This window comes from Lepisma saccharinum, chromosome 1 (genome assembly GCF_977018435.1).
Source record: "Lepisma saccharinum chromosome 1, izLepSacc3.1, whole genome shotgun sequence".
Taxonomy (NCBI): domain Eukaryota; kingdom Metazoa; phylum Arthropoda; class Insecta; order Zygentoma; family Lepismatidae; genus Lepisma; species Lepisma saccharinum.
Genome location: NC_139229.1, coordinates 117,699,745 through 117,714,882, shown reverse-complemented (window position 1 = coordinate 117,714,882; position 15,138 = coordinate 117,699,745). Strand labels below are relative to the sequence as shown.

General features: G+C 36.6%; 1 protein-coding gene across 2 annotated transcripts in view; it reads left to right on the top strand.

The window, feature by feature from the left end:
• The window catches only part of didum (dilute class unconventional myosin), a 178,102-nt gene that overhangs the window by 115,262 nt on the left and 47,702 nt on the right, over positions 1 to 15,138 (top strand). For both annotated transcript variants that reach the window (XM_083137372.1, XM_083137363.1), the window contains exons 12-19: positions 304 to 426; positions 1,051 to 1,247; positions 2,924 to 3,035; positions 5,532 to 5,743; positions 7,954 to 8,128; positions 9,312 to 9,533; positions 11,095 to 11,413; positions 13,920 to 14,173. In XM_083137372.1, the coding sequence (XP_082993498.1) occupies positions 304 to 426; positions 1,051 to 1,247; positions 2,924 to 3,035; positions 5,532 to 5,743; positions 7,954 to 8,128; positions 9,312 to 9,533; positions 11,095 to 11,413; positions 13,920 to 14,173 (1,614 nt within the window). The remainder of the gene's footprint in view (positions 1 to 303; positions 427 to 1,050; positions 1,248 to 2,923; positions 3,036 to 5,531; positions 5,744 to 7,953; positions 8,129 to 9,311; positions 9,534 to 11,094; positions 11,414 to 13,919; positions 14,174 to 15,138) is intronic.

Below are 15,138 nucleotides of genomic sequence, written 5' to 3'. Positions count from 1 at the left end.
TTGTTTGAGACATTGCTAGTAAATTTTGTGTTTTCCATTCTGAATTATCATGTATAATATTTGAATTTTGTGAAGAGAAATTAAATTGTAATGTTAACACACATGTCTGTCTGTTATAGCATAGGTGTAACTTAATTGGAGCACTGGTTAATTCCTAGGTTAGTTTTTTATTTTTTTTATTTTGTTTTTTACCTTTACCATCTTGAACCTGATTTTAATGTTCTGCTCACTGTGTTATAGTCTTCTGTGTGTATGCCATTATGGAAAGATTCTATGTGTTTTTCTTTTTTTCTTCATTTCCAGAACAAACTGATTACCCATCTATTTGCAGAAGTCAATGATGGCAGAAAATTAAGTGTGCCAAGTGTGAAAGTTAGATCAGCAGCTGCAAAGGCACCCACTGCATCCAAGCAGCACAAGAAAACTGTAAGTTCTCACAATTTGTGGTGCCTTGCTCTTCATTTAAATTCTTTTTCACATTCAATCTATGTATATCATTCCATGGAAAGTTATATTTTTTTTCTTATAAAGTGTTGCAATCCTGTGCATGGTAGTACTAGTCCAGGTAGCTATGAGTGTGTTGTCAATACAGATAGTTCATGAGACTTGATTGAGACAAATCCCAAAACTCGATCAATTCTGCCCTGCTCAATACACAGCTGTGGCAGTATGCAGGAGGGCTGATCAAACCCCCCTCCTTTCCATCATGTATAATAATAGGAGTTTCCAACTGTTAAATCATCAGCGTGAATATGCTTACACAAATATATAATAATTGTGTGTAACATTTGCGGAACAAAACTTTGTTTCCTTTGCGTACCAATTTCAGTGACTTACTCTTGTCATTCACAGAAGGCTGTCGATTGACATTCTAATAAATATTAAAATTCTTTTAATTCTTGTGAGGTAATGGAAATGTTTGTTTTCATTCAAGTGTTCAAGATGAACCAAAAAATGTTACAACAGATTGTGTAATCCAATCATCCAATATAGGAAACCAACTTTTAACTATTCTTGCTTCTAATTTTTATTTTCTTTCTTCTCTTTTAGGTGGGCTCTCAGTTCAGGGACTCTCTGAATATGCTCATGGGAACTCTTAATCAGACTACACCACATTATGTGCGGTGTATTAAACCCAACGATGAGAAGCAGCAGTTCATTTACAATCCAGAAAGAGCTGTTCAGCAGCTAAGGGCATGTGGTGTTTTAGAGACAATTAGAATAAGTGCAGCAGGATATCCATCAAGGTAAGTTGTTTCTTTATTGTCAGGAATTCAGATAATGTTATGGAATTGATGTAGTGATGAAAAGCATCTTAGAGCACTATAGCTGTCAAATGATGAATGTTGCATGGTACATTCTTTGTAGTTATGTGGTTTTATCATTTCTTGTTGTGCTAACATTATTGTAACATTAACAGTACCATGGGCGTAATTTAGAGCCTAATTTTGAGGGTGAGAATCACACTTGTGTCCTAATTTTGAGGGGTCAGGATCAGACTCGGGGGGGGGGGGGTAGTTTTGAGGGGTCAGGATCAGACTTGGGGCGGCCTAGTTTTGAGGGGTCAGGATCAGACTTGGGGCGGCCTAGTTTTTAGGGGTCAGGATCAGACTTGGGGCGGCCTAGTTTTGAGGGGTCAGGATCAGACTTGGGGCGGCCTAGTTTTGAGGGGTCAGGATCAGACTTGGGGCAGCCTAGTTTTGAGGGGTCAGGATCAGACTTGGGGCGGCCTAGTTTTGAGGGGTCAGGATCAGACTTGGGTGGGGGGCTAGTTTTGAGGGGTCAGGATCAGACTTGGGTGGGGGGGGCTAGTTTTGAGGGGTCAGGATCAGACTTGGGTGGGGGGGGCTAGTTTTGAGGGGTCAGGATCAGACTTGGGTGGGGGGGCTAGTTTTGAGGGGTCAGGATCAGACTTGGGTGGGGGGGCTAGTTTTGAGGGGTCAGGATCAGACTTGGGTGGGGGGCTAGTTTTGAGGGGTCAGGATCAGACTTGGGGCAGCCTAGTTTTGAGGGGTCAGGATCAGACTTGGGGCAGCCTAGTTTTGAGGGGTCAGGATCAGACTTGGGTGGGGGGGCTAGTTTTGAGGGGTCAGGATCAGACTTGGGTGGGGGGGGCTAGTTTTGAGGGGTCAGGATCAGACTTGGGTGGGGGGCTAGTTTTGAGGGGTCAGGATCAGACTTGGGTGGGGGGCTAGTTTTGAGGGGTCTGGATCAGACTTGGGTGGGGGGCTAGTTTTGAGGGGTCTGGATCAGACTTGGGTGGGTGGCTAGTTTTGAGGGGTCTGGATCAGACTTGGGTGGGGGGCTAGTTTTGAGGGGTCTGGATCAGACTTGGGTGGGGGCTAGTTTTGAGGGGTCAGGATCAGACTTGGGTGGGGGCTAGTTTTGAGGGGTTAGGATCGGACTTTGAGCCTAATTTTGAGGAGGCAGGAAAAGACTTTGAGTCTAATTTTGAGGACGTAAAGTCAACCCTGTGGCTTAACTTGAAGAGATTTGAAAAATTTTGAATCTCATAAAAATATAATCCAGGATTATTTGCTAAATAACTGTGATGTTCGCGAAATCACAAATATTACTTTATTAATTCGCTCCTCAGGTTCCTAACTTGTAAATTTTATTAAACCTGAAAATTTTGACAAGTGCCCTTCTTGCCCCCGCCAAGTTACACCTATGAACAGTATTGCCTCTAATGTCAATATTACATATTTTTGAAATAGGTTTCCGAGAATCGAGATAGCATTGTGATTAATTTCGTAGTATCTTCAGCAAATTGAGTGAATATGAAAAAACTGAAAGCAGATATAAATTTTCTGCTTCTTGGCAAACTAGTCAATAAAACTAAGTCATATAAATCTTGCTTACTTGATTTGTTAAATTGAATTTGTTACAAAACATAATTCTGTAACTTCATTTACTTCTCCAGATGGACTTACATGGATTTCTTCCAGAGGTATCGTGTCCTTTGCAGATCCAAAGATATTTCTCGACACAACATGAGACGCACATGTGAGAAAATTCTAAATAACTTCATCAAGGTGTGTACATTGACTTGTATTTATTTTTTACCTATGCTACCCTTAAACATACATCACCTTCTCTCCCCATCCATATCAGCTCCCAAGGAACAAAAAGTGTAATGTACGTACATGAATATAGAGTGTGATAGCCTTGTGGATTCAATGTGGCAGATGAAGACTGTTGTGGATACTGTGGAGTGTGGAAACATTCAAAGTACAGTCTCATTAAGTACACCATCATTTACATAATTTCCTTTTCATTGAATTATTGGGAGAAAAATCCAGAGATGAAACAGATTAATCAATAATGTATTGATATCAGCGAATGTGTTGGTAACATTTTCAATAATTTTAAGATTGTTAATTCTATGTAAATAAACGCAGGACCGTTCCCGCACATTGAAGCCGGCCCACTTTTCAAACTTGCTGCAAAGAACAGAAAACCGTAACTCGAGAACTCATTGTCGTAGACAGATGAATTTGATTTTGTTTTCTTCATTAAAGGCTTTTAGCGGAGATAAAATTTATACATTGTTCCTCCCAATAATTAGTGTTAAAGGAAGATAATGAAGAAGAAGAAAGTTGAATTTTTTTTAAAAAAAAATTACCCTTGTGCACCCTCAATAGACCAAAGTGAATGAAGAAAACATAGTATGTAGCTGTGGTACATTCCTACAACCATGCAAAGTTTTGTTGAAATCAGACTTGATACTTGAGTAAAAAATAATATTATTACATAAAGCGGCAGTGTTGCCAGCTTTTGGACAATGTCTGCCATTTCACTTCTAGCATCAGCCCTATGGACGCTGGATGAACCAAATTTGGAGAGAAGCATGACTAAAGATTACTCTATGAGGATATGTAATGCATGTGCCACAACTTTGAAAAACAAGTTGAAATTACGGGGTTCAGAAATTTTGCATAATTACAAAAATTTTGAATTATGGGCCTTCGTCCCTGCATCCCTCCTGGACCCTTAATTGTCGGATGTTACTTAAAATGTTACTTTTTGCTCACTCTTACAATGTATGCAATACCTTTTGACATAAACTAATGAAAAAAGAACAGAACTTAACATGCTAACACGTCCTCTGGTCAAATTTCGACAATCTGGCCTTTGCCCCCGCAAAAAGATGCTGTAACTTTAGAGTTTAAGCCATTCTTATAAATCTATCCCATAATAATAAGGCCGTAGCGAAGGGAAACAAATGCCTTTTTTACACTTCACTTGGTAATAGTAGTAACAATGGATATATTGTTTTGTAATTTGAGTGTGTCATACCTTCATATGTATACTAAAGATAAAAAAAAGACAACTGAAATATCATGTATAGTTTTCAAGAAAAGGCACTTTAATTGCTGCCGCACGCTGGTGGTCTAAATATAGACTGTCAAGAGGTACACACGTGGCAGTTGAAATTTTGACAGTGTGGACGCTTTAAGTTAGGTGCAGAATTGTGCCACTTCTCTTGCTTTATTTACTATGTTCTTACTATTTTTTTATTACTGTTATTTAAGAGTTTGATCATGCACCCTGGTTCTGTAAAACTAAATGTCTAATATGGAGCTTCATTTTCTAAGCAAAATCCATGCGAACCATTCACTACTTAGGTGATTGAGTCAATCGGGTGCATTATAAAATGTTTGCCATTTTTATATTGGACTGGTACAGTCAAGAGCAAAAGTGATAAGCAAGTTGTTGATCACAATGTTGATTCTCTCTGTTTTTGTAATGCCATGTTCAAGAATTGATAGAAAAATATCAATAATCAAAAGAAAACAATACCTCAACTTCAGCAGCAGTATGGCTCTATTTCTTAAAAACAAAACATAAGATGAATAATTTGCTTGCTGCTTACAATTGCACAATATTGAATTTACCAGCAACCTTCATTCTGCTCCATCTGCCAGAATATATACATAATTATAAAGTTCAAACTAATGCCCTTGAATTCAATATTGATAAAAATTGTTGAATAGAAAAGATATGTACCTGAGACACAAACCTAATTTTTTAATGCTCTTTAAACCCTAATTCTCACTGCTGAAGAAGAAAAAAGTTGTTTGCAAACTTTGAGGACACTTCGTGTCTGGTATTTGTTTTATTCAAGATTTTTTTTTTTTTTTTTTTTCAAAATGCAGTTCAATGAAATTCTTTCCTTCCAGCTGAATACATGACAATAAAACAATACAAGTACCAACAGCTGGAAAGCCATAGTGTGATTACAGTGTGTTTTGCCGTAGAATAAAGAAACATTGTAGTTAGACTATTACTTTACAAAACCAGGGTGTATGAATTACCCTTTACATTATAAAAACAATAATAAAATGGCAGAATTTTGAACCAAGTTACAGGTTATTTATGGATATATCAGATCAGTAAACTTGTCTGATACTTTAATATGATTATATTGGCTGATACCAATAAATTACAAATTAATCTGCCCCATCCCTAGTACAAGAAGAAACACTGATCAGTTGAGTTGTGTAAAACAGTCTTTCCTGTAATTTCAGGAAGAAGATAAGTTCCAGTTCGGAAAAGCAAAGATATTTTTCAGAGCTGGCCAGGTAGCATATCTTGAGAAACTACGTGCTGATCGCCTTAGGAACTGTTGCATCATGGTGCAGAAACATGTTCGAGGCTTCATTGCACGTTGCCGTTACCGCAAAATTCGAAGATCAGCCTTGTGCATTCAGAAATATGGCAGGGGACTCCTTGGAAGAAGGTTAGTGCAGCATAATTTTTAATATTTCTTTTAAACTCTTACTGGTGCTACTGGGCTGCGGTATCTCAGTTGGTAGAGCATCTGGCTACAATGTGGAAGACCCAGGTTCGAATCCCGGGGCAGATGATCTGGACCAATAGGTTTTCCATTCATTTCCCTGTTTCTGCATGGCTCTGAGGCCATCCAGCCTTGTATCAATGGGTACTTAGCGGCAACCTTGGGGGTTAAAGGTGGTTGGGTATGATAATGATCACATCACCCCAACTATGGCCGAGATCAAGAATCATATGCCTTCATGACATGTGTACACATGCACAAGGGTGCCTTTACCTTTTATTGGTGCTTGAAGAAATTCCTAGGTGGTGGAGTGTTTCCTTGAACCTGGTGAATGTATAGAGTGCAGGCGGGGTTTACTGAACAATTATCCTATCTGGAACAATAGCTTTTAGAATGAAAAATCCAGCTTTTATTTTGGATCAAGTGGGGAAAGAAAAAAGTGCACAGTACATAGAAATGTATAACAGATATAAGATTCTGAAAAACCTGTTGAAATGAAGAGTATTCGGTATGATTCTTTTACTGCAAGTCAAAGCTAAAAAATTATTCGTGGGTTCGTTGAGCCGAATCTCGGAGCTAATTACAGGGTAAGGGCGAGCCCTATATTCTTTGGGGCTAGCCTATATTTGTCTGCTGGTTATCACGCATCCTCAGCAAGCGAAATCCGTACAGGTTTTTCGCTTGCTTGCATGTTATTTTAAAATCGCAATGTAATGGGAAAACTTTGAATAGTTGTGCATAAAAAAGAAGTGTTAAATGTATATGTATTTGCAACGTACTTGTGATGAAACTGTGAGTTCAATTGTCACAAAAATGTTTATGGGCATAGGAGGAATGGGAGAAACAAAATTCCAACAATGGGAAAAGTGGCTGCCACAATTGATTGTGATCCTGACTTGCCTACCGTAAGCACATCAACAATGAGGCATATTTTGTATGACCTGGGTTTTGTATTTACGATAAGGAAGCATTCATAGATGACATTGTTGCTTGGCTCCTCCAATATCTCCACCAATATAGCGATATAGGACTGCCGTGGGAAAAAAAATCTTGATTACGTGGATGAGACACAATGTCGGTCATTCTGTAAACAAAAATTGGGAGTGCACAACAGTTGTTTCACATCAGCATGCTTTCCTTCTGGGATCAGTGTTCAGCCTTAGGTGAAAAAGGAAGGTTTATTGTTGTGTACAAAGGAAGCGAAGATGGTTTTGTGAAAAGTGCTTGTTTGTTGTTTCGTTCAAGAAAAAGTGTAGACACAGCATTTTGGATGCAGTTCGTCGATAATCTGCCTCGAAAAAAAAAATTACATCAACAGTAGCTTTCGTGGAAAACTGGTAAAAACAAAGTTTACTTTATATCAGTACATCGTTTATTACATGTATTCAAAACATTAAAAGGCCGTAGTTTCTCAGTCCAAATATATTTTTTAACTTTGTAATTTGTTTATCTTTTCTTGTTCGTATTTCGTTAGCGCAAAGCCAGAGAGCATAGCCTTGCCTTGGCATTTCTCTGCTTGCAGATCAACTATACACAAAAACGTTCCGTTCCTCCTGTGTGCTTTCTCTGCGGAGTCTGAGATGCAAATGTGACTGGGAGAATGTTCCATGCTTGGTGCACTGATACACTAGTAGTGTAGTGCAGTCCCAGCTGACGTCACTGTCACCTTCGTGTAGCTTCAGTAGTGTAAACATCTAAACATCTCGTTTTGTCAAATTATTCAAGTTCTCTTACTGTTTTCTCATTTATGAAAGATTCACACATATTTTCTGGTAATTTATGTAACAACTTAAGCCATTTTTTATAAGTTGAAGGTCATTTTATGAGAAATTTTAAGTCAACTTATGATTGCTACTTGTAATGTATAATCTTTTTCTATATTTGTTGATCCTCTAAACAAAAGATATTAATGTAATGCTATGGTAGGAATGTGGCATTAATCTGACATATCATGATAAGATATTTTATCAGTAATATATGGAACTAATACTTTAAGAACGCATAGTACACACAATGTTTGTTGAACAAGCAACTAGAAGAAAGAAATTAAGTAGGTTGTGTAAACATGTGATTGTATTTTGAAACATATGATTCTGCTTTCACAAACCTAATTTTTGTAACCAATTTATGGATTCCAAATTAAAATATTTCAGACGAGCAAACCATTTTCGAAGGACCAGAGCTGCAACCACAATCCAGAGGTATGTCCGAGGATGGGTCAAAAAAACGCAGTACCTCAGAACAAAGAGGTGCATGGTGGGACTCCAGGCATATGCACGAGGGAAGTTTGCAAGGCAGAGGTACCAGGACATGCGAAGAAATGCGAAGGTGAAGTATTTTTTAGTAGATACTGTACAATAAAATGAATAGACAAGATTATTAGCATTTTCATGTGCAAGTGCAGTGCTAAATATGGTATTGAATATGAAATTTACAAAAATATCATGGATCTAAATACTTTTCAATTACGTCTGCATTAGTGATGTGACTAAGCAGATATTTTTTACATGATTCTACAGATACTTGAAAAAAGATTGATGTAGATTTATCTTTTGAAAAATAAAATAAATAGAGCTGACAATATGATCATGCATGTTTCTTTTTAATGAGCTCAAGTTACTTTATAGTCACTCATGCACTTGATTTCAAAATCACTTAAGATTAAAGTGAACTTATTTTTCAAGATTATTTTTTGAACACATTTGAAAAGACAATAAGTATTTGCTACTGCTCTACTGCTGTGTGCATGACCAAATTAGCTTTTGTTCATTTTTATAAATTCACCTCTGTTAATATCACTTGTTGAAATGTTGCTAAAATTTTAACTTTGCTTTAAGGTATCCTAAGTGGGGAGTTTCACTTGGAAAGTATACACTGTTATTATTTTAAGAGGATCACATTTTTGAGCATATAATATTTAGGGAAATGTGTTATTACAAAATTAATAGAAGTAATCTCTTTATTGGAGAGAAGAGTTCAAGCAAAAGTTTTCATTAAGACTCTTAAACATCGTGTGTGCACGTCTGTCTCTGTCTTTCTGTCTCTCTCTGTCTCTCTCTTTCTTTCTGTCTCTCTCTTTCTTTCTGTCTCTCTCTTTCTTTCTGTCTTTCTTTCTTTCTGTCTCTCTTTCTTTCTGTCTCTCTTCCTTTCTGTCTCTCTCTTCCTTTCTGTCTCTCTCTTCCTTTCTGTCTCTCTTTCTTTATGTCTCTCTTTCTCTTTCTGTCTCTCTTTCTCTTTGTCTCTCTCTCTCTCTTTCTCTGTCTTTCTCTCTCTCTTTCTCTCTCTCTCCCCCTCCTCATCTCATCTCTCTCCCTCACTCACATGCACACACACACACACACACACACACCTACATACGTTGTATGTTCCAAATTGTATGTTTCTCCCTGACTACCTTCTAGCTCAACAACCACAAGATTAGATCATGTTATATGAGTAAATCTAGAACATTTTCAATATGTTTCAATTTTTATGCATAAAATTAAATCATAATACATTAATTTGTTTACAGGCTATCTTCATACAAAAGCATGTTCGAGGCTGGTTGGCAAGACTTGCTTACAAACGCAGCATACGCAACTTAATATTGGTCCAATGTACAGCTCGTCGCTGGTTTGCTAGGAGAGAGCTGCGCAAACTGAAACTTGAAGCTCGCTCTGTTGAGCATATCAAGAAACTCAACAAAGGATTGGAAAATAAGATCATTTCTCTGCAGCAGAAGATAGAGGAATTGGTAAGTGTGTCCTACTGCCAAATGCATACTGTATTCATTTCTTCATTCAGCAGTTGCTGAATTTATGAAATAGATTACACTATTCACCACAGATCTTTCTAGGTGCTAAAATAAATTCTGAAGTGTATGAAATTTAAATCGAGTAGTATGCAGTATGTTATTTGTTAATTTTGTGTTTTTTTTTTTTTTGTAACTAAAGTAACCATAATAAAATAAATCCAACCATTTCTGATACCTGTAAGAATAACTGCAATAAGAAAGATTAATATGATCTGAATAACCTTAATCGAAAATGTGAGCTGGCTTTGTGTCTGTACATTTCGTAGTCCAATTTTTATCTTTCCACCGAAGTTCCCAGGTTCAAACCCCAACCTTGGCATGGGTTTTGATTGTGAGGATTCTTTAATTTCATCTAACCATCACTCATCCTTTTTGCCACGAAAGCAGCAAATAATGCTAAATAACAAAAATGAATAAAATATTTATTCTAAAATGGATTTGCTGCCTTGGCAGCAACACACATTGTATAAGTCAATGGTAACACGATTAAGCTTTGTTTCCATGACAGAAAAAAGAAAACTACATATGCTGACCAAGGCAGTCTATATTTCAATGAAAAAGAAAACACTTAAATTTTAGTTTGGTTTCAAGTCTGAGGACCACCCAGATATAGGGTTGAAACATAATGTTTTTTTTTTTTGTTTCTTTTTTTTTTTACTGAAATGCAGCCTGTCTTGGTCAGCATATGTAGTGTTTTTTTCTGCATAACTCATGATCTTGTTACCAAGGGATCTAGGGTGACCTTTTCTGGAGACACTCAAATGTCAACCTCACTTCCACTTAGTATGCCTTGGACTGCATTTTGCAAACTAATGTAACTGATGTAGACTTGCAGCCAGTATGATCCTCTGTGGGTTTTGTGTTCTGTTCTGTCCATGTGTGTTCATTGTCCCTTCATCCATTTCATCTTATCACCATCAATCCTCATCTTCGCGATTACCCAAAAGTGGCAGGAAAAAAAAAGTAAAAACAAATTAATCAAATCAATCATACCTGGAACTCCCAGTTTTGGCTAACTCATAAGTGTCATCTCTTCACTAAACACATTATTCATTAGCAAATTAAATTCCTTTTCTATCTGTTTGAGATTATACACTTTTTCTGCAATGCACAATAGTTTTTTTTTTTTCATTTTCTTGTCATAGTGGTTTTTTCTGCTACTTTAATATTTTATCATTTTAAAATTATCCTGAAGAGTAAAATACTAATCTAAACTTTTCCTTGGTAGTCTTGTCTGGTTTGATGAATCAAGTATTCTCATTCATTTTACTGGTATTCATATTTTAAATTATTTCTTACTTTTTAGGGAAATTTTGATACAAGTTAATATTGGATATATAATTTGAACACATCCTGTACTTGTAGATGTTAATAATCTGTATCAACTCAGATTTTTATTTCAATAATTTTGTAATAAATTATAAAATTAATGACAAATTTGTAAAGACAAATATAATTACTTCACCGTTGTACATAACATTTCTGATTTTACTGCTTCTAGATGAAGGAAAATAACAACTTGAAGACTGCCAACAATGAAATCAATGAACTGAGACGCCAAGTGGATGCGCTGAAGACCTTTGAAAAAGAATATCGCACTTCGGTGACCCATATCGGAACCTTGGAGGAGGAGTTGGAGACTCTGAAGCGAAAGTTGCAGGAGGAGAGAGATGAGAAGATGGACCTTGTAAATGAAAAGGAGAAGCTTGAGAAAGAGAAGCTCAGCGAGATGGAACAGATGAATGCTCACAATTTGAGCCTGAAGGGTGAAATAGAAAAGCTTAACGATCTGATACAAGCAAGGGAAAAGGGAGCGCAAGGTAAGCAGGTTTATTGTTGTTTATAGAGCAATTATTTTCCTTCAGTTTCCTGGTTTTTATCTTGCAAGTTGCATATATATATATAGGAAAGTTACAATTTTCAGGTGGAAGCAAGCTCTAATGTTGAAATGTCAGAATTAATAAGCACAGAAATACAACAAATTTTTCAGCATACTCCCCACCGGAATTAATCCCCCCTCCCACTGGCATCTTAATGGGTGAAAGGGGAAGGACCTGAGAAGATAACCTTCTACTTTGCCTTCACTGCCATCTAACCTCATCAAGCAGAAACCTTCTTTTTACGGGTACCTAAATTTCAGTACATTCCTCTCCTCATGCCAATACAATTAAGTACCAGGCAGACAAGATGTAAAACCAATCATTTTAAACAATTTTCATCTCCTTAAAGAGGCTACCATTATTTTGTTATCGCATTTTTCTACCTGGGAAGGGGGGGGGGGTTGATGGTCAAGAGAGGAAGATCAAGACTAAGTTTCTCATGCTTTTATCGAAAAGTCGATGGCCCCCAACGGGGGCATTCCCCCTCGCAGGGAATAACAAACAATACAAATTGAATGTTCCAATATATTACTATCAGGGAAAAATGTGTTTCATTTTTAAAATATATATATTTGTCAAGGGGGGAGGCAAGTGCCTCCTGCGGGTCGATAGAAGACACCTTCGTAAAATGACAATATATATATATATTATATATATTATTTTTTAACTTGTAATGTTCATTGTAATGGTCAGTATAGAAATTAATACTACAAGAGATTTGCAAGTATTGTCATCATCATACTGGACCAATTTTATTTTAAATTTTTATTAATGATATCATGTGTAGCAGGCTTGGGCAACTCATATGCTCTTGTGCAAGCTGGCAAGCACTCTTGACACAGTGAACTTCAGGCCTGCACAATACACCTCAAGTCTTGCTTCCTCTCTCCCAGTGTTGCCAGTGTGTGTATTGTCGGTGCCTGTGTGTAGTTTTGTACAAAGGAATGATTCATGTCTTTTGTAAGAATTGTTGAAAAATACTATAATTTATAAAATTGTATTGGCAATATTTTTTATTTATTTACATGTTTTACTAATTTAAATGTTTTTCACATAATTCCAATCTTCGACGTAACCTGCACAATCTTAGTTTTTTAATTTAATCCACTCCCAGAGTGGACTTCTTTCTGTCACTTCTAAATTATTACCTCGTAGTGCACAAAGTAACAACATGTTGGCAAAAGGAATATGGCACTTAAACAAGAACCATTTATCTTACCAAAAAAATCAACATATTATATCACCAAAATATAGATATATTCCTGAAAAGCTTTTCATCTCTACTATTCAATTTTCATAAGGGAATAGAAATGGTAACAGTAACATATCTCTCTTCCTAAGAGATCCTCGTATATCTTCATATCTGATCCCATATTGTTCAATGTAAGGTAGGTTTTGTCTTCTGTCACCTGAAGATCAGTTGCAATTGGAATATTAAGCTGGGGAAAAAATGAGGTATGTATATGTGTTCCTTTGGTAAAACATCAAAAACTTATTCTACAGTTCAAATAGTAAAAATATAGTACAGTTATATAACTAGAGACTTGAATCAGATCCTTTATATTAAAGTCTATTGTTCTCCGTATTATGCAGCTTCATGTATACCGGGATTGTTTTAGAGAAAAGAAAATGAATGTTATTAAATATACTCCAGATTTTTCTGGTCAGATATACAGGGATATTCTTATAGAACCGGCCCGACAAAATGAGCTGTAATATGAAATATACCCTAGAGATATTAACGTAATTTATACATGATGTACCTTGGATAGTATGTTGTTCATTGTGATCAGAGTATGTGTTGAAAGCGTCCGCTGTTTTCAAGGAGGCACGCCTCCACCCACGTTTGCATATTTGCCGTGACTTGCCACAGTGTTTCTTTGGTGATGTTCCTGATTTCAGTCGAAATGTTGTCCTTTAAAGCTTGTAACATACGTGGTTTGTTTGCATACAACCTGTCCTTCAGAAAACTCCACAAGAAAAAATCCGAGCTGGCAGGGTTGAAGGGATCTTGGGTGCCTGACACCTGGACACTGCAAAAACGTTCGTACGTGCACCACCATGTGTCCTTTAGCCTTGCAACATAAGTGTTGCTGCCTGTCAGATCATCAAATTAATTCAACTCTGCACAGTCCACGGATGATTATGTCGTAATTATGAGCTGTTATATGCATCACCTGCAGCATTAGCAAATTCATCAGGCCGGTTCGATAAGAATCACCCTTTATATACAAATTTGCAATAATTGTAGTTGTATATCAGACAACTTGTTTGTCATATATTCAAATAGAAAATGTATTATGCAGTTATCTTCAATCAATGCCTGTAATTTAGATGTGTGTGCACACAGTGTGTTTTATCAACCAATAATGTAACAAGATTTGATATTGCATTTCTATTTAAAGCAAATATTCTAGATCGTTGTAATTGTATTTTTCTTTTCCAGAGGATATGAAGACCAAGATTGAACAGGAGAAAGCGTTGCTTATCCAGGAACATGATCAAGATAGGAATGCATATCAGAAACTACTGAAAGAATACAATAAGATGGAGCTGCAGAAGGAAAGCCTTGAGACAAGATTACGACATGTGTCTGTGAACAAGAAGTCTCACGAGAGATCATTTTCCAATGCCAGCACACTCAGTGCCCAAGATGCACAGGAGGATGCTATGAGTGCTACTTCTGAAATACCTGATGAGGTACGAGTATATCAGTCTGTTATGAATTTAAGTTTCAGTGATTGTTTTCTCTCTCTCTGTTTTCGAATGGAAGGCACATTCCACCAATAGAAAAGCTGAGAAAAGATACAAGAGTTTTGCCCGACACATCTGTGGTACCATAATTTTTCATGAGTAGCTTTACTTCATCTGGCTGTAGTATCTGTTGGTATTTACTAATCATTCACATTTAATCAACAATACTCAGAGATACTTTTTCAGAAAGGATCCGCAATATGCTGCATTCTTTTGTGGAGTCTTAACTATCCTGGAAAGTATGCAAAATAGGTGGCAAAGGTGAATTTTGATTAAATGGAACTTATTTTAACATTCTGATTTTCCCCATGTGAATATGAACATTTTAAAGCAGAACCCTTTTATAGTTACAATGTCATCCTTATAATTTAATAATTATAAATATTCTGAACATCTTTAATTTTTCCAGTGTCCAAGCATGATTTGTTTCTGTTAATAGAAGAAACTGGTAAGATAATCGGCATTAACATAGGTTCAAACTTGTATCAATCAGCTCGAATGAATGAATACACTGTGAATGTATAACATTTTGTATGTATGTGTGCATATGTATGTATTCTGTGTGTAGAGCATTAGATCTTGGAATATTCATGTAAAAAGTACTTGAAATTAGGGGATGATATCCCCCTTCCCCCACCTAGCTAACATTTTTGCAAAGCTGTCTCATTGTTGTTAGCTACCCCCAAGGCTTGACCAAACATCCTTCCAGCTGAATTTTCACTTCAAATACTGCAAGTAACTACCTTTTAAGCTGAAAATTAAAGATCAAAACAAGAGAATGGTGTTGATTAAACTGTCTGAAATTCAAACTGATAGCAATAATGCCATAAGTTATAGCATTTAACTCATCACCTCGGTCAGATCTCCTTTCTCCACTGAATGTGTTAATGCAGTAGATTTTCTTATCTGTG